General features: G+C 47.1%; 1 protein-coding gene across 1 annotated transcript in view; it reads left to right on the top strand.

Annotated features, from left to right (window-relative positions):
* Positions 1 to 26,536, top strand: part of PAPPA2 (pappalysin 2) — a gene marked incomplete at both ends in the record, with an annotated part of 86,332 nt that overhangs the window by 25,568 nt on the left and 34,228 nt on the right. The window contains 10 exons of the mRNA XM_080623043.1: positions 5,420 to 5,713; positions 6,462 to 6,654; positions 8,156 to 8,277; positions 9,489 to 9,981; positions 10,506 to 10,634; positions 11,328 to 11,419; positions 11,691 to 11,884; positions 13,083 to 13,220; positions 16,579 to 16,714; positions 16,945 to 17,164. Of these exons, the coding sequence (XP_080479169.1) occupies positions 5,420 to 5,713; positions 6,462 to 6,654; positions 8,156 to 8,277; positions 9,489 to 9,981; positions 10,506 to 10,634; positions 11,328 to 11,419; positions 11,691 to 11,884; positions 13,083 to 13,220; positions 16,579 to 16,714; positions 16,945 to 17,164 (2,011 nt within the window). The remainder of the gene's footprint in view (positions 1 to 5,419; positions 5,714 to 6,461; positions 6,655 to 8,155; positions 8,278 to 9,488; positions 9,982 to 10,505; positions 10,635 to 11,327; positions 11,420 to 11,690; positions 11,885 to 13,082; positions 13,221 to 16,578; positions 16,715 to 16,944; positions 17,165 to 26,536) is intronic.

The following is a 26,536-nucleotide window of genomic DNA, read 5'->3' as shown; positions in this document are numbered from 1 at the left end:
GGCAGTGAGTGGTGGCAGCTTCTGAATCCAGCGGCAAATGTGAGGATGACTATGAAATTAAACCATGTTTTTATAACTTGGCTTACTGCTTGCTGGAGGCAAGGTTCTTGACTTCAGTGAATTCAAGGCAGACCCTCAAGGGCATCAGCCCTGGCAGGCTACACAACAGTTGAAAGGGCAACGACTTCACTTGAATGTAAATGTATTGTGTGTTTTCTCCTATTTCTGCTGTTTCTTTTTCCTGCTTCTCCCTCCACCTCTTCAATGTCAGAGTTTTCTGGCAAAGCCCTTTATACTTTGCAGTCAAAACATCTGAAGTGTTTCTCAGTAAGTAACTGGAAATAATTACTTCTGCCACCTGCACAAAAGACCTAGACCTTCTGCTTTTAAAAGTGCGTGATGGTCAAACTTTCAAAGTTTTAAAGACCTGTTTCAAAGTTCTTCTTTGCCAGTTTCCCTCAGCAAGTTTCAGAACTGTTTTTTCAATAGCATATTGCTGCAGTTGCTTGTTGAGGAAGGCAGATCTCCATGAAATTTATTCCTTCAGCTACCAGAAATCATTTCCAAGGCTCATCTTGACAATCACCTTACTACAGCCAGTGCTTCATCCATGCATTTTCTTTTCAGGCCCTTTCCAAAGGTTTGCAAGCAGTTATACGGAGGGGTAATCAGGATGACTGGTTTCATCAAAAGCTTGCATTTAGGTCCAGTCTCAGTCTTTGTGCCCAATAAGGGACACAAGAGGTGGCACCGTTTGGAAATGTTGGATCAGGGTTTTACCATAGAGTTCAGGGGAGAAGGGGTGTTGTCTTGGTTCTGATGCCAGAGCTGTGAAGTATGAAGCTGGATGTGAACTTCTTTGAGGCTCTGGCAGACTGAAGATATTTGTTCAAGACTGTCCTTGGTTTTAGATTTATAGAACTTGGAAGGGTGGGTGGTGGACTCTGTTCTCTCTAAACAGTAGTGTCCACCCAACTGTTTTGTACCATGCACAATGTATATAATTTTCCAGTACAGAAGAAACTTGGGTCTGAGCAGGTCATGAATATATGGCTTTTGACAAAACCTCTCAACAGAGGCTACTGGAGAATCTGAGGAGATGTGAAGGTAAAGCAGTGAGGAAAGAGCAAGAAAGACCTTGGGAGAAGTGAATAGTAGTTTGAGGAAAATATCCTGAGCTCTAAGGACCTGCAGTGACTAGGGTGGAGACAGATCTTTACATGGGAAGGGTCTGTCTCTCCAAGAAGACAGACTCCTTCACTCGTGCTGACTCTTGCTAATATGTTGTCTGTCCTGATCTTAAAATATTAAGATCAGCACATAGACTCTGCTCTCCTCATGCCACTATTTAGTCCCATGGAGCAGAAATGCCAAGCTGATTTTTCCCTATGCGCGTACAGACCCTCTCATCTAAAAGCTCAATAAGCATAGTGTTTCCAAACTCTTCTCCACAAATTCTTCTCTAGATGTTTTTCTAACCTGCCATCTGGACTTTGAACACCTTCAAAACCATTCTTTGTTGACCTCTGAGTGTGTCTTTCAAGAGGGTCCTCCTCATCTTCCTGTTGATGTCTTCACCTTTTGGAAGTGTTCAGTGAACTTTGTTTTTCATCCACTTCTCTTCACCTATGCTTGTTTTGGGCTACCAGAAATTAAGTGACCATTCTTATGCTGATGATTTACAGATCTATTGCTCTCCTCCAGATTACTCTCCTGAGTAAATTTGAATTTCAGGCAGCTCTTCTGAAAGTTTAGGGCTGGTTTCCCATTTTAGACCAGTAGTAATACCAACCAACAGCAACTACATTTATTGAAGTACAAGAGATAATATACTGAGTTGAAGAGGGTAAACTGGTCTATGATACTTCTGTAGGCAGGATTTCAGCTGCTGTGGAGCTCCTACACAGGGACGACTTGCAGCCAGAGGTAGAAGGTCTCAGGTCTGTTTGCATCACTCCCTCTAACCATACCGTCTGTCTCAGTCTTTCCACCATAATCACTCTCAAAATCAAAGTTCTTACTTGGAGTCTGGAATGAATTTTCTGAGAACTTAGAAGTAAATCTTTTTAACTACAAAACACAAGGAGTAGAAGAACTTGTGTCCTATAAAAAACTTACCTTTCCACAGTGGAAAGCCTTGCCTCAAAAACCCTGTAATAATGCAAACGCTTTAAACTTCATGTGTAGCTGCATGTGAACTGTATTTGCTTAAACATGGTTGAAAGGCAAGGGAATTGTGAATATTTGATGTTATAAATACTTTCTGTAGTTATATAAGCTGAGGCCAGCTCATATATCTGGCTGAGGTCAGTGGATCCTGAAGGAGGGCCAGCCGTTCCATCAAAGGTACCTTAAGCAATCGCCATCTTCCTGTCTGACTAACTGTCATGTGTTTGTTCCATTAATTGCTGTGACTCAGTGTTTGGGGAAGACTGGCCCTGCGATACAGGTTCAGCTCTGTGGTTTGCTGTTTAAAGGTCTCCTATGCTTGCTTGAGCATGCGTCCTCTGTAACAGCCCTAACCTAGGAACAAGTTAGCTTCTTGAGGGCTAGATTGAACTAAAGTCCTTCAGCATTGCCATTGATCATGGCTAGAAGCTGGGCAATGTGCTGGGACTGAGAGCTTCCAAGGGATGTGAATGAAGGTGAAGTGCAGTCCACACCAGTGCTAATCATTCACTGTACTGATGGATTGGGCATCTCTTGGTTTTTGTGCAGAGCCTTGGGGACGTTACCAGCTGTAGCGGGTAGGTCTGGTCTGGAAGGGGAAGAAGAGGCCAGACCTGAAGCTTTCAAGCTGCCTGGACTTGTTTGAGTGGGCAAGACTCTGGCTCACCTGCCTTGGAGTGCTGGACCTCCTTGATGTCAAAGGGGCATGACATAGAATTTTTTGCTTGGTTGTGTAAATGCCGACCTTGGAAGTCTCCTTGGGCTGGTTCTCAGGCAAGAGAGGGAGAGTTTGCTTAAAGCCAAATTTAGCCCATCTCCCAGGGCAGGAGGAGGCAGAGGTGAGGAGAAAAGCCTGATCTGTAGAGGAGGGAGAGGGCAGACTGGTCGTCTTGGGATGTTACAAACACATCTTGTCTTTACAGCCAGGATCCTGCAGAGGGGAAACACAACTTCCTGGTCTAAAGCTGCGAGCTCTCCCAGCTCATCAGGGAGATGTGGGGACAGGGAATGGAGCGACAGAGATGTTCTGGAAGGAAGGCAGAGTTCTCATGCTGTTTCTAATCCTGCCATCTAATTAGCTGTAAAAAAAAGTATTACAAACATGATTGTCCTTGTGGAGTGTGTGGGAGGAATGGGATAGGGAAGGCCAGCAGAGAGGAGGGACAGGGTATCCCAGCCTTGGCATCACTCCCCTGTGACAGTTTTCTCCCTCCCTGTTCTGGAATCCCATTTATTCCCCTGCATGGGAAGAACTTTGGGTTTCTGCTGGGAGGAAGGCTTCTTGGTCACAGGGCCTCCTGTACCCCTTGTGCTCAGACCTGTTCCTTGTGGTCAGTGCCACAGGATGTGTGCGGGGTTTTCACATCTCATTTATTTGTTTATGAACACTGTTTTCTTTCTGCATGAGCATTCCTCCTCTCAGATCTTTAGGCAGGCACCCCTTGTGTTTGGCTGCAGACATGCCTTTTCTTTCTGTTCTCTTACACCCTGTTTTGATTAAAATGAGGAGCAGCCTTTTTTTATGTGCCCACTGGGTTCTCCATCAATGGGATGCCCTTTGCTATCTAGTGTTTACCACTGTGGTAATTGAGAGGCTTGCAAAAACCTAATGATTGACAGGATACAACATGAAGGTCCCAAATGGATTTTTCAACCTCTGTACCTCTTTGTGGCTCATCTCCAGTCAAATGAAGGGTCAAGAGCTGGCTGATGGGATGTGAGGTCCTCTGCTCTGGTGTTTTACAACTGAGGAGAAAGGGAATGCAGCTACTTTGTGACCCATCTTTAGCCTCAAGCCAAGCTGCCCTGAGCATAACATCCACACTGTGGGGATGAAGAACAATGAACACTAATTTTTAGCTAGAAAACAGTGCTACTTGACAGGTCAGTGGTGTTTCTCAGCCCTTCTATGAGCCACACACAGAGGATGCTTCATAGAAGATGCCACTCTTTTTTTTCCTTCACCCTTCTGCAATTCTGTTGGGCCTGAGAGAATTTCTGAGGGCATCTCTGAAGACCCCTTTCTAGTCCCAACCCATTATTCACTCAGCATGGTTCCACCACAGCAGTCACAGACCTGCCAGGGAGACTGTGATCTGAAGAAAGCCCTCTCTTGGAAGGAATGCCCTGTACTTGAGGACATGAGGTAGTCCAGTGTTGCACAGAGATGATTCAGGAGCAGATTTCAAGCAGTCTATGCTGCGGCTGGAGACAGGATCACATGGTGGCCCTCTGCCAATTTCAACTGTGCTGGCAGGGGCAGCAATCAGCAGCAGAGATGCAGTAGCAGTGTGGCTCTGCTGTGAGGTAGCTGGCTCAGTAAATCCTCCAGGGTCCTGCAAAGGAGGGAGCAAGCTGTGCCAGAGCCAGCTATTCACTGCACTGCCTTCCAAACTGTCTGGGTTAAAACAGCTTCCTATGTCACGGAGTTACTGTTTGGAGAGAGCCTGGGCACATGCTGGAGTCTGCTTTTTGCTCACACGCAAGCCCCTATGAAGGGGAGGAAGGGCTCTTCAGACGCTAAATTTTGGGATATCCCACTCTAAAATACATAGTGAATTTGAGTCAGGTTTGTGGCAGAAGCTTATTGGATTGCAACAGCACCTCATGAGAGTTTTAATTTACTCCTTAAAGTCTGGTTTGGAGGTTGAAGCAATAGATCATTGATGTTTTCAGTAGGGGCCAGGAGCAGGGCATTTGACTCTGCATGTGGACTTGTGCTGAAGGTGGCTTCTAGTTGGCACAGCCAAGTGTGTTGGGACTTTGCTAGGCACCTTATTGCTCTCCCCTGCCATGGGAGCTGGCATGCTTTAGCCACTGTCTAGGCTAGGGAAGGTCTTCTGTCCTCTGGTTCAAAAGAGTATCTCTGTAAACTCACAGCATATCTTGGTTTGGTGCCCTGGTTCCAAACCTCATTTGAAGCTGTAAGTGTGAACCAAAGCAAACTCTGAATTATGAACATGTGAAAACACACAGAGGGAAACACAAGCTGAAATGATTGAAGATGTTGGGGGAAGTGGTGTGATCAGAAGGGGAAGAAAAGCCACCCACCCCATTCTACTCCAAGAGGGCAAAGGAGCCCTCTTCCCATCCTTCAAAAGGGTGAATATGTCCATCTTCAGGTCTCCATCTAGCACCTGATTTGTGACCTGGAAGCACAATGAGAGGAGTTTTATATAGCATAGATGAGTAATATCAGCTCCCCACTGTCTCTTTCTGTGGTTGATGTTCTCTGTACTTCCAATTCTAGGTGGAGTTGTCCTCAACCCTGCTTATTATGGTATGCATGGCCACACGAACACCATGATCCACGAAGTGGGACATATCCTGGGACTGTACCATGTCTTCAAGGGAGTGAGTGAGCGGGAATCTTGTGATGATCCCTGCAGAGAGACAACTCCATCCATGGAAACGGGAGACCTCTGTGCTGACACCGCTCCCACCCCAAAGAGTAAACTCTGTCGGGATCCAGACCCCACCAATGACACCTGTGGCCAGACACATTTCATGGGAACACCCTTCAATAACTACATGAGTTACACAGGTAACGAGTAATCTTTGTCAGAAATTGTAAAGGGTCACCTTCCCTAGAAACTTGGGTTTCTCTCCCTTTTGCCTCCAATAATAGTCCCTTCTCTCCTTCTCTAACTCATGTGGTCCCTCCTGGTGCATTGGGATGTGGCAGGCTGCAGCCTGTGCTTGCAGTAGCTTCTTAGTCCCTTTCTTGCTGCAGGCTGTTTCCATCCCGCCCTCCCTGTCAGTCTGTCACTGGACATGAATTAAGGCAGTTCTTGTCTGCACAGTGGTGTGCCATTGTTCTCCAGTCTTGAAGCAACTTTACTATTATTTCTTTATTATTGTTATTACTACTATTACTATTATAATTTTTGACCTTTGAGTGGAGTCCTTTTGGCTTGGTTTCCAATGGCATGTCGTGGAGGGCCGGCCTTCCTCCTGGCAGCCCAGGAGGACCAAAGCCTGAAGAGCAATTCTGTCACCTCCTGCCAACCCACTGGGAGTCCCATGAAGATGGTGGCACTGTCCAAGCTCTAGAACTGGCGTGAGCTGCTGTTGAGTAAGCGCAAGGATGTGGAGCTGCTGAGGCAGTGCCATCTTGTGGCTTTGCGGGCACACGACATCAGAGAGTCCTGGCAGGAAAGCCACCACACACTCATGTCTCCCAGGTCTCCCTAGGGATTCCCAAACCAGGGTTTGGTGATCAGGAAATGTGCACATTGCCGTGCATCGCTGGCCCATCCCTGCCACCTCCAGCCTGGCCTCTCTTCCCCCAGATGACGACTGTACCAACACCTTCACCCCCAACCAAGTGGCCCGGATGCATTGCTACCTGGACCTGGTGTACCAGCGCTGGGGCCAGAGTAAGAAGCCTGCACCCATCCCGATGCCTCCCATGGTCACGGGGCAGACACAGGACTCCCTCAGCATCTACTGGCTGCCTCCCATCAGTGGTGTCATCCACGAGAGGTAAGGGATCTGCTGTTGCAATGATGGGATTGCACAGGAGCCTGCTAGAGGGGACAAGAGATCCTCTATGGTGCAGACCCCACATCCCCTTTTCCCCCTGGCTGTCTCCAGCAGAGCCGTCAGGCACAAGAGCTGGGCTGCTGCAGTGGCCCCACTGGCACATGGGCTCTCCCACAAGCTTTCTGCTGTCAGGGCGCTGGGAGGGAAAGCAGAAGAGCATTGGAGGCAGTGCCAATTCTTAAACCCCAGAGTGCAATCATGGAATGAAAAATGAGCTTCATTTAGCACTTATTGTATAAAATAGCTATTTACCAGGAGGAAATGCAGCCTTGTGGTTAAGGCAGGGAGCTTGAACCGCAAGAGCTGGGTTTCGTTCCCAGCACTGTCACGGACTCGCAGTGTAACTAACTGGGGGTAAGTCAGGAAACTTTTCAAGCCAGGGAAATGATGCTAAGGACCCAGAGTTTTCTGGCTGGTGAGCAGTGCACAGCCCAAAGTGCCGGGTGGCTGTCTTCCTTCTCCCTAATACCAGCAAGTCATCAAGACCTAGATACACCACCAATGCCTCTATTCAGCAGCCACTCTTACTAAAGCATCTTGGTTTCCACCAGGTTTTAGGTCTATGTTTTTATTATGGGACCATAAGCACATGTTAAAGAGCTCTTGAACTTGCTTTAAAGTTGCCTCACAAAGCTGTCTCTTGCAATTTAAACTGCTGTTTGAGGGTAGCTGGGACACTTAGATCAGCATTTGCTGCCTTTTCAAAGAGCTCGTGCTCTCCACAATGTGCCTTTCAGCCAGGAATGGCAAGGGCACGTGCCTGTCACACCCCTAGACATGAGAACCTCTGAGTGCTGACTGGCCTCAAGTCATCCAAACAGACTGCTTTGGTGGGGAATGGAGTGGTTCGGGAGCAGGAAAATACGGATCTAGAAGGCAGGTGCTGGGACTCCAGATCCATTCCCTGTTCTTTCTCATAGCCGTCTCAGAAGCTGCTCCATGGTGGGGGCCCTGAGATGAACTGGTCAAGGAAAGTGGCTGAAGCTTATCACAAAAAAGTGCCTTTTTCTTTCCTGGAGAACACAGTATGACACCCCACCCCCCCTTAATTGACATTATCATTACCATTTTGTGTTACAGTAGTGATGAAAACCAAAACCTTACTCTGGGGTTTAGCAGAGATAGACCCAAGTGCACCTAACTACCTAGGCATTGCCCTAAAAAGTGTGAAATCTGTTAGCTCTGCTTCATGGGGAAGAACAGGTGACTCAATGGCTCATCTGTAGAGCATGTAGAAGAGGAGGGATTAAAACCAGCTTGGTCCACAGTCACAGTCTTGTCTTTGAAGAAGCTTATTTCAAGCAGGATGATATGCCCAGATGCTTCCTGGGAACTTAGCTTTGCTTTTCTAACTTCCTATCTGATCCTGTCTGGACAAAGGTGGATGGAGAAGTAACTAGTCACGATTAGGCATGCCAACACTTTTGTCCCTTGTCTGCAGGGAGCAGGACATGCTCTGCGACGACTGTGCAGAGGATGGCACCTTCCGTCAGTATGTGCACGAGGCCTCTTCCCCTCGCGTCTGTGATTCCTCTGGCTACTGGACCCCAGAAGAAGCAGAAGGTAAATGTCCCTGCTCTTTCCCTGGCCATGAATCCCTTGAACAGAGATGAGATCTTGTTGGGAAATACAAATAAGCTTTTTTTCTTTTAGAAAGTTGTCTCCTTTTTGGGGAGGCTCTTTAGTGCAGAAAGGGCTTCTAGGTGCCCAGGAAATACCTGGTAAGTGCCAGCTGGCTTTGGACAAACAAACTGACACCCTGCTATTAACCCCAATCATTGCCCAGAAAGTTGTTAGAGATTCTTGTTAAAGGAAGGGGCATTTCATTGAAATAAAAGTCTTACAACATTGATCTTGGGACCTCATTCAAAACCTCAAGGGTATTCACAGGCTTTATTGCAGTCTTGTCCAAAGGGGGCAACGGCAGCTCCTTGCTCAGTCCCACTGAGTCTGTGCCAAGTCCTGGGCAATCTGGGCTGGATGCAATTCCTCCCTGCCAAGGTGAACAGCAGGAGGTTAGCACTTCTTTTGTTCTGAAACTCGGATGTTGGTTTAGAGACCCACCTTGTGGGCATGTTGGTGACTTCCAGGATCACGCAGCTGCCACAGGAGTTGTTGGGCTTTTCATGCTGCCTCAGCTCCTCCAAGGGCAAAGCTAGAGGAGGTAGAAGACCAGGTGAAAGTATCTCATGAGCTGTACATAGTGCACAGTTGAAGGGCTTGCTTCCAGAGCTGCTTCTCTGGCTTGCTGTGGACCTGGTCCCTCCCTGCCTGTGACCTCTTCAAGCATGTGCATGCGAAAAGCTTTGGTCACTGCTCTGTTTAGCCTATGTCCAAACCCATGGAGCCCTAGGGACTTGGCATCCAGATGCCATTGGTGAGCCTCTTGTGCCCAAGAGACTACAGAGAAAGCTTCATGTCTCGCAGCTCTGTCCAGACTGTCTCTAGAGCTTGGCACTGTGACCAGCTACAGCATGGATACCATTGTCCCTGGTTTAGAATGCTGTGAGACAGCAGATCTGCCAAGCCTTATGCTTGTATGCATACCCAGCAGCTGGGAGACTAGTGGCGTTTATTGCTTTTTATGATCTTAGGGCAGATGCCACCAGCTCTGGCATATGCCTATGAGTGCAAAACTTCATGGGTGTGCAGCTGTAGTACAGAGACGCTTAAGGACCTATGGGATGCTGCAGAGAGTATTGCCTCTTTGTGTCCCCTGTAAAGTTAGCTGTCCCCTGGTTCTCATCAGTTGCCTTCTCATCCCTCCTGCCCAGGGCCTCCAGATGTGGATCAGCCCTGTGAGCCCAGCCTGCAGGCCTGGAGTCCAGAGCTCCACCTCTACCACATGAACATGACTGTGCCATGCCCCCAGCCAGACGGCTGCATCCTGGAGCTGCGCTTCCTGCACCCTGTCTACCCTGATTCCCTCACCCTCTGGACCACGTACCTCTCCACGGGCTCTCCCAAGTCGCTATCTGACATTGAAATCCTGACAGAGCATGGGGAGTCCATCCATTTGGGCCCCCTGGACACCTTCTGTGACGTTCCCTTTACCGTGAAGCTCAACATCCCTAAAAAGATGTCTGGAGTCAAAATCTACACCTTTGATGAGAGGATGGAGATAGACACAGCCCTGCTGACATCCATGCCCCACAGCTCTCTCTGCTCTGCCTGCAAGCTGATCCAGTACCGAGTCCTCCGTGACCCCCCATTTGCAAGCGGATCCCCTGCCACCCCACCACAGGCACACCGTTTGTTCATTGACACGTGAGTGACAAGGTTGCTCTGTTGTGACAGTTTTGATGACCTCCTCCAGTCCTGCCTTTGAATCCATGGATGGTGTTGCTTGTGTTTTGTTCCTTCCCTCCCCACCTTGGGAATTACGACATTCAATGCCACAAGTGGATTCTCTGTTCAGCACTGAGGAAGCTTGTTGCACACCCACCATGCTAGCATAACCTTTGCCCGTGAGCCCAGGCTAACTAGAAGGAGCTTATTAACCCAGAAACGTTTTCTCCATCAACACAACTGGGAAAATTATTGTTCAAGTTAATGCCACTTCTCTCCTGCTCAGACCCTAGGGAAATAAGTAGCAGGGCCCTCTGCATGACCTGGCAGAGACCCTCTTCCCACAGTCTCTGCCTCTGACTGTTTAGAGTACAAAGACACATGTCAGACTGCGATACTGCATGGGCACACATACGATTTCTATAGCTGTGGTGAACAAGTCTGTTGCAAATGTATGGGCTGTTCCCTCCTGCTCTTTCATCAAGTCCTCTCTGTTCTTGCAGGGAAGTCATGCCTGGGAAGGTGTACCAATACCAGGTACAGGCAATCTCTGGGACAACATCAGGAGAAGCCTCCCCACCGCTTGTCCATGTCCATGGAGCACCCTACTGTGGGGATGGGAAGGTGACCACGTAAGTCAAGAAACTCAAGCTGTCAGCTGAGCTTCTGTAAGCTGTCATGTCATCCTGCCCCAAGGATGTACATTGGGGTTTTTTTTCTTTTTCTCCTTGCGGCTTGGGATATGTAACTGTGCACAAAGGAATAGGTATGAATCAAGGCATTTCTGCCAGCTTTTCCTGTTGGGTCTATTTTCTGCAGTGTGGGGACAGAACCTTTTTAAGGAAACTGCCTGGGCATTTTTTCTTCATGAGATGCCATAAATGTCAGCTGGGGGCTGGTTCTTGACTCCTCTTGGGCTAACCTTCTCTCCCTTCTCCAGCTTTCACTGAAACACCAGCCCCATCTCAGAACCTCCTGCCCATTCCAACACTTGTTTTCTCTAGCAGCAAGTCTTCCTGATACTTGGTTCTCTTCTTCCTCTGTTGCATATAGCTTCATTTTCTCCCATAGTTCTTGTCTCAGGTCTTATCAGAAAGTCACAGTACAGTCACACCTTCTGCCGTATGCTGTGTTTTCAACCTTTTTATCCCCTGGCAAGATACAGTGTTTTCTCTCCTCTACCTTACTCCACATGTAGTTATTCCTCTTCTCCCTGCTTCTGTGGAAATGGAACCAAGATATGGGGTCCTCACTCATAATTGGGCAGACGCACAGGAGTGCTTAGTCAAGGGCATTGTTAACATGTTTGGCTGTTGTCCTTTTAGGAGCCTGGAGGAGGAATGCGATGATGGGGACTTGCTAGATGGAGATGGCTGTTCCAGGAAGTGTAAAAAAGAAAAAGGTTTCAACTGTGTTGGTGAGTCCAAGTGGATTGTGACCTCCTTTTGAGGCAGGAGTCAAAACTGTACATTATTCACACTCCTCCATTATTCACACTGCTCCTCAGAGCAGGGAGTGATACGCCTTCTTACAACAAAACGTGGATTTCCAGCTGGAGTGATCCACGGATGTTGTCAGGTCCTTGTGGTGGGAAATCCCAGGGCCAAACAGCCAGCATGCCTCCTGGAAGGAGGATGTGGAAATGTATGTGCCTGGAGCCAGGTTTGTAAACAGCTCATTCCTTGCAGGGGAACCAAGCCTGTGCTACGTGCATGATGGGGACGGTGTGTGTGAGCCGTTTGAGAAGACAAGCAGTGTCCTGGACTGTGGACCCTACACGCCCGATGGCTATGTGGATCTGTGGGCAACAAAAGCCTATGCCTCTCATCACGACGCAAAGTCCTGCCCTGCATCCTTGGTCACTGGAGAGCCTGTTGTGAAGGTGAGTGAAGGCATGGACCCCAAACTGAGTTGTCTAGCAAAGCCCATACAGTAAAGCTGGGGAGGTCACTGCTGCAAGAGTGCACTGTGGCAAAACCAAAACCTTCAGAGCACCTCTGGAAGCGTTCATTGATTGCTCTATTCTCATGCAGGGGAAAGTATGTCCTGGGACCTGTGCATTTCTCACACCTCTCTTTCAGTAGTCCCTAAGCCTGGGAACTGCAGTACATGGAAGCATGTTTCCTCAAGGCTGGGAGCACCCCTCAACCATGCAGTTTGCAAAACAGTGACCACCCCCATCCCACCAGCTAAACATACAACCTTGAGCATGTTGGTTTAAAAAACATCCCACAAGTTTAATACCTTATAAGGTCAGGGCCTGAAAGGATAAAATCACGCATTCATCAGCATCTGTACTGCTCTCAAACTCTCTGATCTGAAGCCAAGGAAAAATTGTGGGAGAATTCCCATCTTTCATATGGGCTTTGGAGCTGGGCCTGGAGGTCTAAGACAGGAATTCGCCTGATCAGTGTTAACAAGATGTGTGTATGTTCTTTCCTTGCAAACTGAAGAAGGGTAAGAAATTTGTAAAGAAGTCATATTTAGCCTGTTATGCATGTGTTTCTATTGATCTAAGAAACATTCTTCTTGAGACCTACATGATTAAGTTGCCCAGATATACATGTCTGATGAGATGCCTTGGACTCAGGTGTCTGCTTCTCTAGAATGGTACACATCTCTCCTGGTTTGTTTTTTTTCCTGCCAGGCATATGTGGATATTTGGGATACCACCAGGCATTGAGTGGAACAGAAAACTGGTATTCAGGCAAATGAATCACACCTTTGGATCTCATCAGCCCAGCCAAAATCAGGACGCTGTGGTCTTACCTATTATCTCACAGCTTGGCTCATTATTCCTGACTCAGCCAAACAGACGCCATAGGGTGCTTAAATGGCATATTTACAGCACCTCAAAATGGCAAAGGTCTCCTGTGCAGGTGTGGGTGGCAAGATGTAACTCCTGCTTAGGAACCTGCATCCTTATTGTCATCTAAACATTTTTGCTAGGCAAAACAAGTTGCTAGAAAAGAAGCTGAGATCTTTCTCAACATTTATTGAGTCTTGAGGTTTTGTAGGTGCTGTTTCTTTCTTTCACTTTCCTTGCTTCTTTCTGGGTTGAAATAAATCTCTCCTTTCAGGTATGTAAATCACACCTTCACAGTGTGCCTAAGGACCTTTCCCTGGCTGCTTGGTTCCCTTGCGCTCCCAGCCAAGACAATGCCCAGGATCCAGATGAGGAGAGAGTGTCCTTGGGCAATGAAGGAGTTTGGCTCAAGGTAAGTAAGGATGAAGGATTTGCTTACCTCAGCATTTTGGTGATAAAGGCCCATCCTTTTCTGTCCTGTAGGAGCTACAGCAGTCTTAAAAACTGCTCAGATAGGACTTGCTATTCTACCGAACTCTTCAAAAAGCCCAAATGCCTGTGGCTGGGTCTTACATCATTGCCCCATTCCCACTGTGAACAGCAAACCCATCCTGGGGCAGACTGCCAGGAGAAGGGCTGTGCCTGAAACCAGAAGCCCACAGAAATGTGTTGAGGCTGAGAAACAACTTGCTCCTAACTATCCTTTATAGTCAAGCAGTGCCATTACACCCACAGAGAGCAGACACAAGCTGTGTTTAAAGTCCTAGTTGTCTTCATTCCCCATGACTGATGAACAAACAGAGTAGCTGGATATACTCTGCCATCCTGAGGGGTCCTGAGCACTTCAGTTTGCTGCTGAGCACCCTGAGCCCACAGGAACCAGCTGTGGCATGCAGGTCCTTCTGCCCTCACCAGTGACACCAGACCAAAGGAGGCACTTCCATGCCAAAGATGCTGGTCCTGCATCCCAGTGGGGGCTCAGGGGCTGCCTCCACAGCTGGGGGCTGCCTCTGGGAGGGCACCTGGAGGGTTGAACCTCTCTGTCCTGGCAGGCAGAGGAGCAGGACAGAGCGCTGAGGGTGAGGCCAATGTGATTTTTACAGCATTGATTTTCTGACCACAGACACGGTTTAGAGGTTTCGTGGCTGTTTCCTGGTGTTACTGGAAAGCTGGGCTCTAGTGTGCTGCTTCTTCTGCAGTGTGAGGGGTACCTTGCCCTGCTCTGCTTGAGGCTGTCTAGAGACGACGTATTCCCAAGAGGTTCAGATGACTTGGTGAATTGTCAAACATGAGTCAATAAACATGGCTATTGCCTCTGAGCTCCTCTGTCTCTCCACAGAACTTCCTTTAACTGTTCTTCTTTTTTCCCTTTCTTCCTTGTCTGTGTGCTCACAACCTACTTTCTGGCTTCAGTCTCTGGCCATGAAAAATGCAGATCCTTTCCTCCTTTGCTAGTGAGAAAGCAGCAATCTCCCCCTTTGCCCTACCTAGATGAAAGCTTGCTTTCCACTTCTCACCAGGGGTTAAAGCGTGTTCCAGTTTTATTGGAGCTTGCGGTCAGTTCTCTTCCTCTATGGATGTTTATATTAAAGACTTTCATTACTGTTTCTCCATGCTCTCTCTAGGAGTGCTATTATTTTCCACCCATAAAATTATTTATGGACTAGTAATAAATATGCCCTTTTTCTTTTTTCCTTGTTTTTAATACAGTTTGCCTGATTGGTAACATATTGGGTTAGGAAAGACAGCTTCTTGTTGACAATTTGCTTAGCGCACCCGCCTGCCCTGACAGGAATGGTGCTGTTCATGCACATGCATACCCACGTGCGCATGGTGTTTCGTGGCTACCAACTCCTATGGCCATTTAAAAGCTGTTGCGCCTGCATCACCCTGTTAGAGCCACACGACGAAACTCACTGGGTGGTAGGAATTGCTTCCTACAGCATTTCTCAAGAGGTGGCACCAATAACAAAGGAAAGGCTAGGTCATGCTGTAAGTAGGTTGGGGGGCAAGAGGTGTGTGTGTCTGTGCCACCTAACAAAGCATCTACCGTGCACCTTGGGTCTGCAGATGGGAATCATTATGATTTGCAGCTCTCCAGCCATGCTTTGTTCTCAGTTTCCAACACATCCGGTGAGGAAAGAAATCAAAATCACTTGTAAGCAAGTCAGGATGCATAGCATGCAGGAAATGAAAAAGAAAGGGGGAGAGGGAGGGATTAAAATTAAGATAGCCAGCTGTGGCCAAGCACACCGTATGTATTAAAACCAAAAAAGAATTGGGACATTCAGTGCAAATCAGCTGATGTTGGTCTAACTTGGGGCCAGTGTCTTTCAACACCAAGTAGGTGCACTGTAGGAAGGGAAAGACTAAACCCTCCACCTTAAGCTGTGTAGTCCAGGGAAAGCCTCACCTGACTTCAACCATCTCTCCTCCCCTGCAGAACCTGCTTGGAGGAGCAGGCAGCAGGTGCCTGGGTTAAAATCGGTTGACTCCTTGGAGCTTTCTTCTTGCAGTCCTGTCCTGAGGGGCTCCTTGGAGCAGGCTGTGAGCACTGCTGGCTCTTCTCTTCTTGCTTTCCTTTCCTCCCTTTGGCTTTCCTGTTTCTCCCTCCCACCCCTACATTTCTCACCAAAGGAGACAGTGGGGATGTACCAAATAAAAATGTTTGCGCTGCCTGGCCCACACCTTGCAGCAAGCCCTGGCCAAGGGGAGCATGTAGGCAGCAGTGGGGGCTCGCTCTGGGATGTCTGCTATCGAGCACCTCCCTGCAGGGTGGGAGCCCTGGGCTGAAGCCCAGTGTTTTTTCCTGCTCCCATGCATAAGCAATGCCTGGCATGGTATGAACCACCCTGAGGCTGGGCTGCCATCACAAATTGGGTGGCTGTCCCCTCCGCTCCCACGGTCTGCTCCTTGGGCTATGCCTGGCCAGCTGGGACTTGTCCTCCTCCAAAATACACCTTTGCCTTGAATTTCTGGGCTTCCTCCACACCGGCATTTAACAAAAACACTCCATAGGGTGGATCTTGATCAAAACACATCTTGGCACAGGGTGGGGGGATACCAGGGTGGGGGAGAAAAACATTTCTATCTTCTTACTTCCAAAGAACATCTGTCGTGCTGTGATTGATGCCACGAGATTCTCGGTTGCTTCCCATAGCCTTCGGGGCTATAGACAAGTGGGGAGCTGTCGGCTGTCCTAGCAGGCAGGGCTTCTTCCCACAAATCTTTCCATGTGCTGGATGATGGACAGTTTGCAGTCACTCTGGGTACTGAGGGTGTTCTTTGTTGGTTTTGTTGTTTGGGTTTGTTGTTTTTTTTTTTTGTGGTAATATTCTGGTGGCAGGGCCAGTAGCTCTGAATACCTTGCTTGCCTGACCGGCACTCCACGGGGTGAGAGTCAGAGCCTGGTGGAGGGAGGGCTGAAAAAGGGTAATCCAGGTCTTTGTCAGGTGTTGCTCAATTTTAAGAGCAGCAAATGTGGAAGCTGGGAAGATACCATAAATTTATGGCAAGGGGACTGATACTTGTGGGGAAGACTGGTGAAAAGTAAAAGGGGAATTAGGAGGGAAAGGAGTGTGTTCCTGCACCCTTCTTTCTCTTCTCTCTCTTCCCACACATTTGCTGCCTTGCACATCTGTAGTCTCTGACCTCCTAACCCTGTGCCTGCTTTCTCACCACGTTCCCTCTTTGTCTCCTTGTATATATGCAATCAGAAAGGCTGTATTTTATATGCATGCTCTCAGGGTCTCTCTCACCCTCCTGCCTAGGTGTGCTTTGAGAGACCCGCAGTGCCCACCTCCCTCCTGATCTTCCTGGCCTCCTCTGGCACCATCCCAAGCAACCAGCGCAAGCCGAGGGTCGCTGTCCAGCTGAGTGACATAGATGGGCTGAACCACTCTTTGGGTGAGCAACCTACAGGCTGTGGTACCAGCAGGGACACCAGGAGCTCGCACCCCTGCTCTCTGGATCTCTCACTGGATTGGGTGCCGCTGTCCCCTATTCCCGCTTGCGGCATCTTCTGCTTCCCAAGCTGGTCTGTTGGGATGTGTGGGAAAGCAGAAGAGAGAAACCAAAAGCAGAGAAAATATCCCAGAAGTTGAGCTAGTGTATTCTTTCTTTGCCTTGTCTTGCAGGGATGTATGAGCTGTCATGCCAGCACAACCCCCTCATCATTAACATGAGCCATGGCCAGGAGGACCCATCCCACTGGGCTGTTTCAGTGCTGCTCAACTTCTCCTCCCCACTTGTGGGCATTGCAGCTGTGGCCTTGCGGACCTCAACTCAGCCTGGCTCCTCTGACCCCGCTGCCTGCCTCCTGCAACATGAGGAGGGACATGGCCATCAGTGCTGCAGGTATGGTCTCCTCAGAGTACTTTGCAACACACACCCAGAGTACCTCTCTCTTCTGGGGCTTTATGCTTGAGTTATGGAGTTTTTATCTACTTGCTGAATGTTTCATGACTGTTCTCCAGTGGTTTTTGAGGTGCTGTTGGAACACCCAGTATAATGGCTGGATTTGCTTATCTCGCTGTGGGGAGCAAGAAAATAGATTTTGTGTGTGGCCTGTGCATCTGCACAAAACTGCATTAAAGGGCTGTTCCCTGCTGAGAAAACCAGACTCCTTCTGCTGAGGAGTTACTGCTGAGGGTTGCTGCTGAAGCTGAAATGTTGGCTGCTTCTGCATATGCTTTACAAGCTCCATCTCCATCCATTCCAGTCTTCCCCATGCTGCAGGAGGTGGGGGTGAGGCTCTCCTCCTTCTCCTTTTCCTCCTCCTACTCCTCCTCTCTGTGCTGACTCTCCCTCTACCAGGCTTCTAAACAAGTCTCATGCTGCACTGTTATAATGTGGTGATAACAATAATAGTAGCAACGGTGCTCTAATTTATTGATGTCTGGTGCTCCCAGGCGTCTGCCTGTCTTCATAAAGGAGTAAATGAGAGGCAGCATTTGCAGAACGGGTGCTGCTCTCCAAGTGGGTCATGCTGGCAAAAGGACTGGGAAGGACTGTAGTCCAAAATAGACTAAATAAACAAGGCAGAAAGAGCATGCCAAGCAGAGGCATGGACCCAAGGAGGAATGAAAGGATGGTGCTCAGCTCTGTCCTACAGGGGTAGTGGGGCTGACGACAGCCAGACCTGCCAAGTCTGGCTCTGGTTTCAGATCTCAGGCTCCCTGAAGTTGCACGAGTGCTGATCCAGGGCTCTGGTTCAGCTAGTTACTCAAACTGCACCACTGGGAATACTGATATTGGGTCCAAGCTTTGCTGGAGCTGTAGGGGTGTTAAGAGTGAAGGGCTTTCACTAGGGTCATTGCATCACTGCGACTGTCATTTTTCTTCTGTCAATGGCCCTGGATGGACAAAGATCCCCAGTAATGAATGAGCGTACGTGTGTTTGTCTAAAAGCTTGTGGGATCATGGTACAATTGATTTATGTAGAGTTCTGGAAGCCATGAATATCCTGCAGTTGCTTTTTTACTTTCCTTCTTTTTTTTTCCTTTCTATTTTGTTTTAAGTGCATGTGTGATTTATACAGAAACATTAGTCTTAGTGAGTCAGCATATAAATATTATTCTCAGCCTTACATTAGAGGATCAGCGTCCACCTGAAATGCAGTCCGTTTCCTCCTGGTAGATGTTACAGCTATGTACACACATGCTTCTAAGAACCCAGCCAACTGATGTGGTTTTCAATTACATTTTCTCATCCTTTAAAACAATTTTACACTCTCATTGCCTGAGATCTTACCCCTCCACTCAGAAGTGACTGCAAGGAGGAATAGACTAACCGAACACAGCTGAGCATTGCCTATGGGTGGGGAGAAGCTCATAAGGGGACAAATAGAGAGGAAAACAGATGCTTTTCTCTTTAAAGTCTCATTATAGCTGAAGCACAAGCCAGTTCCCATATCACCAAAGCACACAGAGCTGCATGCTGTCCCCTTTGTGTGGGCTCAGCAGGATCCTCGTGTCTTCTCCTTTTGCTGCTGTTGTGTGGGCTCCCCATTGCCTTGGTTTAGCTGCAGTATTGCAGGTTACACACGTGCCCTTAACAAGCACTCAGGGTGTTTTCAGAGTTTTCAGAGTAGGAAATGCTATTTATAGTTTTGCTTTTCTGGACAAAAGGCTTGAATATTTAAAGAGGGGTTAGGCTTACAGCCTCCAGTAGCCTCACAAATAATAAAGGATCTGACTTCAGTCAGAAAACATCCAAGTATACCCCTTATCATATTTTTAAATCTATTTCATCTCCAAAAGTAATGTACAGTAGTATTTTTATTTTTAAGAGCTAATAATCCATTTCATAAAAGGCAGGTGGAGTCTGGGGAAAAAATCTCCTATAAAAATTCAAGAATATAAAATCTTAAGAGGTTTAAAAACATTCATCTGTAAAAGATCACAGGAGATCTGTACTATTCCTGTAAAGAATTGAATTGACCGTTCGCATGCACCCACAACCATGTATTCATATACACAGTATGTGAATGTGAGTGCTTTCCTAAAATAACCCAAGAAAGGGACAGTAACAAAAGCAACAAAGAAATGAGGTTTCCTGACTTTGTCTAGAAATGGTCATTGCCAAAATAATAAATATATGACAGCAACATCTTCCATCTCGAAGGATCTCAGAGTGCTTTTCAGGCTGGGAAAAAAACAGATCATGTTTTTGCTGATGAAATGCAGCCTTCTCCAGGCCAGGATGCAGCAGGCATTTGATGATAAAAAAGTACATCCTTGTTTTGAAAAAAGAGTTGTCTTCTGCTTTTGGACACACTTGAGGCTGTGAAGGTTGGAGGAGCACTTGCAGACCAAAGCAGTGTAGGTGTCCCTCTGTTGCACCTTGCTACCAGCACCAGTTACCCCTTTCTACTGTCTCTGCCAGCAGCTCAGGGCTCTTCTTTGCTTTCTGTACCTTATGAGGGTAAGCAGAAATCAGTTTTAATGAGTTTCCACCCAGGAAACTCAAACTCTGCAGCTTTCATCCTTTGTATTTTAATACTGTGTTACAGTCTCTCCTATTTTGCTTGGTACCGGCTATATGCTGAACCAGGGGAACATTTTTCATTTCCTCCATTATGTTTATTTTTAGCTTGGTTTTATTTTTAGTGTGTTTGATTTTATGTTAGCATATGCTGGGAAATGCCTTGGCGAGTTAACAGCAAAGGTGTTACAAAATGCTATCTGCATTGTGTTTTATTTCCTGTGTGAGTGCCCTTCTCTGCTCCCCCAAAGTGGATTTGATGCATCAAGGGGAGTGTGGTTTGGATTCCTTTTATATGGAAAGTTGATGTCAGAGAGAGAAAATCAGATGTAGAAAGGGGTTGTTTACATATTTTCAATTGCTAAGCTTTATTCAGCTTAGCCCCATTTCCCAGGCAGGTTTTGTTTGGTTTCTTTTCTGCCGGGTGCCAAATTTATGCAGGGCCAGTTTATGAACTGCATCTGTGCTGGTGTTAAAATTTGCGGGGACTCTGGTGTTTGACTTCCTTCCCTTTGGTCTAGGGTGCCCATGGTCAGGGACCATGCACAAAGCAGATGGACCCTTTTGTTGGTATCCCAAGGTCACCCTGATGGGCTGAGATGCCATTCAGGTTAAAATGTACCCCCGTCACCACTCTCCTCCCAGCCAGTGTCTGCTCAGGCTCTGCTTGCATGCACAGTGGAGCCAGCATTGAGAGTTGTCTTCTGTGAGGACAGCACATATTGCTTGGACATCTGTTCTCTGCCTCTCCCAGGCAAATGGAGCCTCTTGGGTGCAGCATGAGGCCCATCAGAGCAGGTTGTGTCTGTACTGCACCATGCACATCCTGTCTCCTTGGCTTGGAGGAAAGCACTTCTCAAGAACTGAACCTAGGATCCTGATCACCACCCTTCCTGGAGCATGGGCTCCCCACAGCCTCTGCCATGGAGACCTCTCAAGTACCTCTCCTCCGACACCAAAGCCTGTTGACCTCTGGCACTTCGCTTGTAGGTCCCTGACCAGGTGGTGGGCAGTGGTGGCCATGGCTCTACTGCAGGACTTGATCAGTTGCTTCAACTGGTGGCTTCACTGTCCAGCTGGAAGGTGACAAAGGAAAACCTTGGAGGTGTAGGGGCCATTGTCATAGGCTGCCCTATTCTATTTGCTCTCTGCAGCGTAGTCAGCTTCTTGAGTTTAATACTTTGTATATGGGGTTTTATTAGGATGCTCAAAGCATTTTCAGCTTTTCCCTGAGACTAGCCAGGCTCACCTAGGAAAAAATATTTCCCAACACAGAAGATTTTCACCTATTTGATTTGGTGTCAATCACAGTAGCTGAACAGCTTAGAAACAGGGTGCTTGGTGTCACCTCATGGAAAGGGCCACTGGTCTAATAAATTTGTTCCAAGCATGGCCCGCCCCGATACACTGAGGGAAGGAGAATTACAACACAGAGAAGACGTGAGGTGCAGGGCATGTTTCTTTCCTAACCTTGGAACAACTTCTTGTGAAACCCTGAAGCTTGATCTTGATTCCTTATTCTCTTACTACTATGAACATTACATGAATCTCAAAAGTCTTTTCTCCTTCCTGTGTTGAGTGAAGAAGGGAGCAAGTGCTGGGAGACCCTGAGGTTTGCTTGCAGAGCCCTTGATGTACTGCTGCAGCCAGCCTGCCATGTTTTGCCCTGCCTTCCCTACTGTCATATACAGGCACTAGCATTTTTCACAGAAACTAGATTAAATATGTCCTTCTGAAGGCTCTCTTACCTCATGGTATAGGCTGCAGGAAGGTGACGAGTCCACCACCTCACCTACTGAGCTATTCTTACATTCAGTAACCCTCTCTGCTGAGAAGTTGCCTCTGATTTTGAGATGAAAGTTGTTGGTTTCACTCCATTCTTTTAAGAAATGTCTAAATGCTTCCTGCCAGCAGATGACTTTTCTGTGTATATGTCTGTACAGAGAGGTCAGATCCTCTCACCATCTCCTCTCTGTCACAACAAATATTTTTTCCTCCTTAAATCTTGTAAACGTAAGTCTTGCAGTCCAGCTATGGCTTCTGCTTGCAGCCCCCTTTTGAAATCCCTTGACTCTTTTGATGTCTTTCTTGGTGGCAGATGTGGATCAGAAATGAATTCCTCTGAGCATGATATGAGGTGGCAGAAATGAGGTACAGTGTGTTGTTGTGGGAATTGGATATGAATAAAAGTGTTTGTTGAGGTAGGTGAGTATGTACTCTTGAGGAATACTGGCAGGTAAATCCTATTTGCATCCTGGCCTTACGATGGGCAGATGGGATACCTGTGTTCAGGAAGGAGTCACCAGCTCCTCTCAGGAGTGATGAAGGACCTGTCCATCCTGCTCAGGTTGGGAAGCTGACTAGACCAACCTTGGCGTGCCATTCAGCCTCACTTTCTGTGCTTCTGTAAGTCTATTTTGGTGTTACAAACAACAAAAAAACAAGGAAGGGAGCTATCTGGAAATATATTAAGATTGATCTGCTCTTGCTTCTTTTTCTTCCTTCACCATTATGGCTGCAGAGGGGCCATTTGACAACCTACTGGTGCCTTTTCCCTCTCTGTGAAGTAGATGACAGTGGATGACTCAAGGATGTTGGTTTTTTGCCAAGTTTCTTTGGGAGTCACGTACAGAAGCAAACATCTTTTCTTGAGATGGCAACCTCAATGAAGATCATAATCAAGAAGTATCACCAACGTTGGGTCTGTACACGTAGCCTGCTCCCACAAGGATGGTTGCCATCAGATTTACTGGAAAAGTGAGACCTTTCCCCTCCGTGAGAAACATGCCTGAAGGGAGAAATTCCCAAGTATTTCCAAAACACCTTTTCTCATTTCCTAGCTATTCTCTTTTGCTAGACCACATTGGGGTAAACATCTTTTATCTCACTGATGTTCAGTGCTACAGTCCAGACTCCACCAGAGTACACGCAGTGACTACTTTTAACTTCAGGAGATTTGGCTGAAGCTTTTACCTTTCCATCAACATCTCCTATAACACCCTCTCCCCAGAAATCTGTACCGTAAGATGAACTTAGAATAATTTTTCCCTGTTAAAGTCAGAGCCTGATGATAAGGGCTGTTTTAGCAGCAATCTTTTGGTTGAAAGCTTGTGTAGATAGTACAGCAATTTTTGGATGATTTATTAGACTTTAGGCAGCTCCACTGTATTTGGCTTGGCTTAGCTTGACTTGGGTAAATCCATCAGTATTTTCTGTGTTCCACGGAATAATTGCTGTAAAATGTGAAATTGCAGCTTTTCAGGATTTGGGTTTTGTCACAACAAAACAGTATCTCCCTACCAATGTTGCCACCACTGCTGCTATTGCTGTCAGCTGCCTCCTGCTTTTATTCTAGAAAGATGAAGGATCCCAAAGGAAAAGTTTTGGCCCTGTTTATAGAATTGGTCCCATTTCAGAACAAACCTCTTATCATTCCAAAGCAGAATTTCACAAATTTCACATCTGAAACTTTCTTTGATGTATGAGTTGTGGGAGTTGGTGAGCCCAGAAAATCATTCAGGCTGCTGCTGACGTGGAATAAGTTAGGAAAAAAACTTGGTATTTTGTAAAAATTATGTTGACAAATCATTAGTTTGAGCTTCAAAAGCTGCTGGGATAAAAATGGAAATATTTCTGGATGTTTCATGCAGAAAAAAAAAATAATTTAAAAAAAAATTGGCTTATCCCACATCTTATATGGCCTGAATCAGAAATGGGCAAAAGTTAGAAGTTTGCAGCTGTGATAAAGGAATTTCATTTATCATCAAAAAGAGAAAGAGCTCCTTCATGCTGAGATCAGAACTGGGCTAGCTGCGCCATTTCCTCGTCCAGCCTTCATTAGGGTGATTCCAGCAGCTGGGAGCAGTGATTTATTCCATCACTTTACCCAAACCCTGGTAAGACATGTGGATCATGATGAGGACTTGCCACATGGCTTGCTTTTTCTTGCTGTTCTGCACTGTGCACCATCAGGCTCAAGGGTGTCCTGGCCCAGAGTGGTGCATTGATAGTCGTGATGATGCTGATAATAAAGCAAGCCATCAAGGCAAAGTACGTACATAGAGGTGATATATATATATATATATATATTTTTAAGCTTATTGGTATATTTGAGAAATACATTGGGAAAATAAGCTTTCAGTGTTTGAGCCCCTCTTCAGGTCTGGAATAATAGCACCAGACTTCAAAGCTACATGTAGGATGGGAATAGCTTCTCAGAACTTGAGTTAATAGGTTGCAGATCATTTTCAAAATAAAACCTAGTGGGTATTTGTGGGATAGGGGTGTTGTTAGTCACAAAGAAAATGGCAATAAGTTAGTCATCTTTTGGGCCAAAGAGAAAGCTAATTATTTGTAAAATACATCTACGTACACATAAAGAATACATGAATGAGTATATACATCTGGTGTATATTAAAGGAATTATTTTGATATTATCACCTATGATTATCAATCCCTTATGTATAACTAATTTATTTAACATTTTTCAGATATAATAATACAGTAACAAATTTGCTGATCTCTTGATCTACTTTATACCAGCATTGTCAGTTGTGTTTCCAGCCTGGTGGAAAAACAAAATGTGCCCAGCAGTGCTGAAAAGAATCTGTGCTTCATTTCTTGTTATTTAATGACAATGCTGTCCCAACTGACAAGGCTGCGCTAGTCAATGTCCTGTCACTCCACCAGTTCCAGCACAGCTGCCCCAACCAAGCACTTGGCCTAGCTGGATGTGTCCAGAAGTGTAACCACCCCACCTTGAACCAGTGCCACAATGAGTGCTTCGTAACTCAACACAGCATCACGAGCAGATGAAGTTAGGTGTCTTGGGGTCCCAGTGTGGGCACCCAGCTGCCCTGTAGCCTACAGCTGCTTAGTGAACCCACCGCTCATCTCCTAACCCTGTTACCCAACATGTGGTCTATGATTTGGTTAGATAACCTCCATGTGCCCGGATGCACTCATGCGTAAGGACTTCCTTGTGGTGGTGTGTTGATGTAGCACCAACTGCCGTAGTATGGATGCTGTGAACCAGCTGCATCTCCCTACATGCCCATGGCTGGTAAGGAAGGGGATGGGATGCAAGAGCAAGGCTGGAAAGAAGAGCAGCTCAGCTGCTTTCACACATACTTGTGCAGAGACATGGGAGGAGGTTTGGGACAGTGGCTTTGTCATGGGGAGGTGGAGTTGGGGAAGGGAGCATGTGTATGCCTGGGGTACAGACAGGGAGCAAAGCAACTGCCTGGAGAAGGTGACTGCAGGAGGGGAGGGGAGAGGGCTACAATTGGTACCAGATGCCCTCAGAAGCTAATGACCTGACAAACGCTGTGCTCATAAAACAAATTCTTTAAAAAGGAAGCAAATGGAAATATAAGCTAGTGAAAGAATTTGCAGCAGCTGCCCTGAAACCATTTCTCACTTCATAAACAGGTCTGCATTGAAAAAACAGCCCCTTTCTTCTTGTTCTCCTTTGTGGTCCCCTCCCGTGCCCACCGGCTCTTTCAAGACTGTGGCCTGCAGGTTTCCACCATGCCTTTGGCTGGGTAGACTTGTCCAGAGTCAACAGCACATTGCGTTCCCTTAACGTCTGTGTCGGCACTGAGGGTTTGGGTTTTTTTGGTGTCATTTGTGGGATTTCTAGCTGTGCATCCTTGGCTGAAGAGGTTGAGCGAATGCAAGAGGCAAAGGCTGCCTGTCCCACCTCTGTGTGAAGTGCAGTGCACAACAACTGTCAGCATCCCCGTGCAAAGAAGGGAGCAGAGGGGAGGTGTTTGGTTGCAGCTCCTTCCCTTCTCTCCCCAGTTATTAGCTGAAGGTGCAGCACCTCTCCCTCTGCTTCAGGAAGGTTGATGTCAGTTTTTGCACCTATACCACTTGGTGAAAGATAACATCAGATAACCAGAGTGTTCTTCCTGTGGCAGCTGTTGTGTCAATCCTATGACTTGGCCTCGTTCCACCCCGGGTAATTAATCTACTGGCTGTATTTCACTGATGGCGACCATAGTCCTCTGTCCAGCCCTCCTCTTTGCTATAGGATAATTTGTGATGCTTAATCAGTACCTAATGAATGGCTGTTGGTGGGAAGCTGCCGCAGTGAGGAGGGGACTGTTTATTTTGAGGTGATGGTTGACACACTGCAAGGTTTCATGGGACCTCATGTAACTTCAGGTGGTGCTTAGTGGAGGGTAATTCCTCCTTTTAGCTGTGTCTCACTTCGGTGACCATGGCTGAGTCTGTAGAGCTGGACAGGTGTGTGTTGAGATGGTCTTGATCTTAAAGAGTCTGGCATCAACATGCACAGGCTTGAAATGCTCTATGGGCCTGTGGGAAGAGCAGAGGTGCTGAGGACCAGCCAACACCAAGGTGTCCTTATCCCGTGATGTTCAGAAACAAGGTATTGATGTTCCCAGGGCTGCACTGTCTCCACAAATGAAATTCTGTGTTTTGTCTCTCTCCTATACCAGATTCCTGCCTTAAAAAGTTTATATAGATAAATACTGACAATATCCTGATGACATTTCTCAAAAGCAGAGTGGGAAGGTGTCAAGAGTGGGATGGAGGAGCCAGCTGCAGCAAGTGCAGCTTCTCCCTTCCACCACAGGCTGTGTAGCTGTGTGGACATGAAGCTCGGGCAACTCTGCTGCCAGGTCTGAGGAGGGGCATTATGCAGTTTGAAGAACATCTCATGGCTGGTTCCCTAAGATCTGCAGAGGTTTCTTCTCCAGCTAAACCTTTCCTTGCAGT

The sequence above is a fragment of the Psittacula echo genome, assembly GCF_963264785.1.
Source record: "Psittacula echo genome assembly, chromosome: 7".
NCBI classification, from domain to species: domain Eukaryota; kingdom Metazoa; phylum Chordata; class Aves; order Psittaciformes; family Psittacidae; genus Psittacula; species Psittacula echo.
Note: the sequence above shows the minus strand (reverse complement) of the source record. Positions and strands in the feature narration are given on the sequence as shown.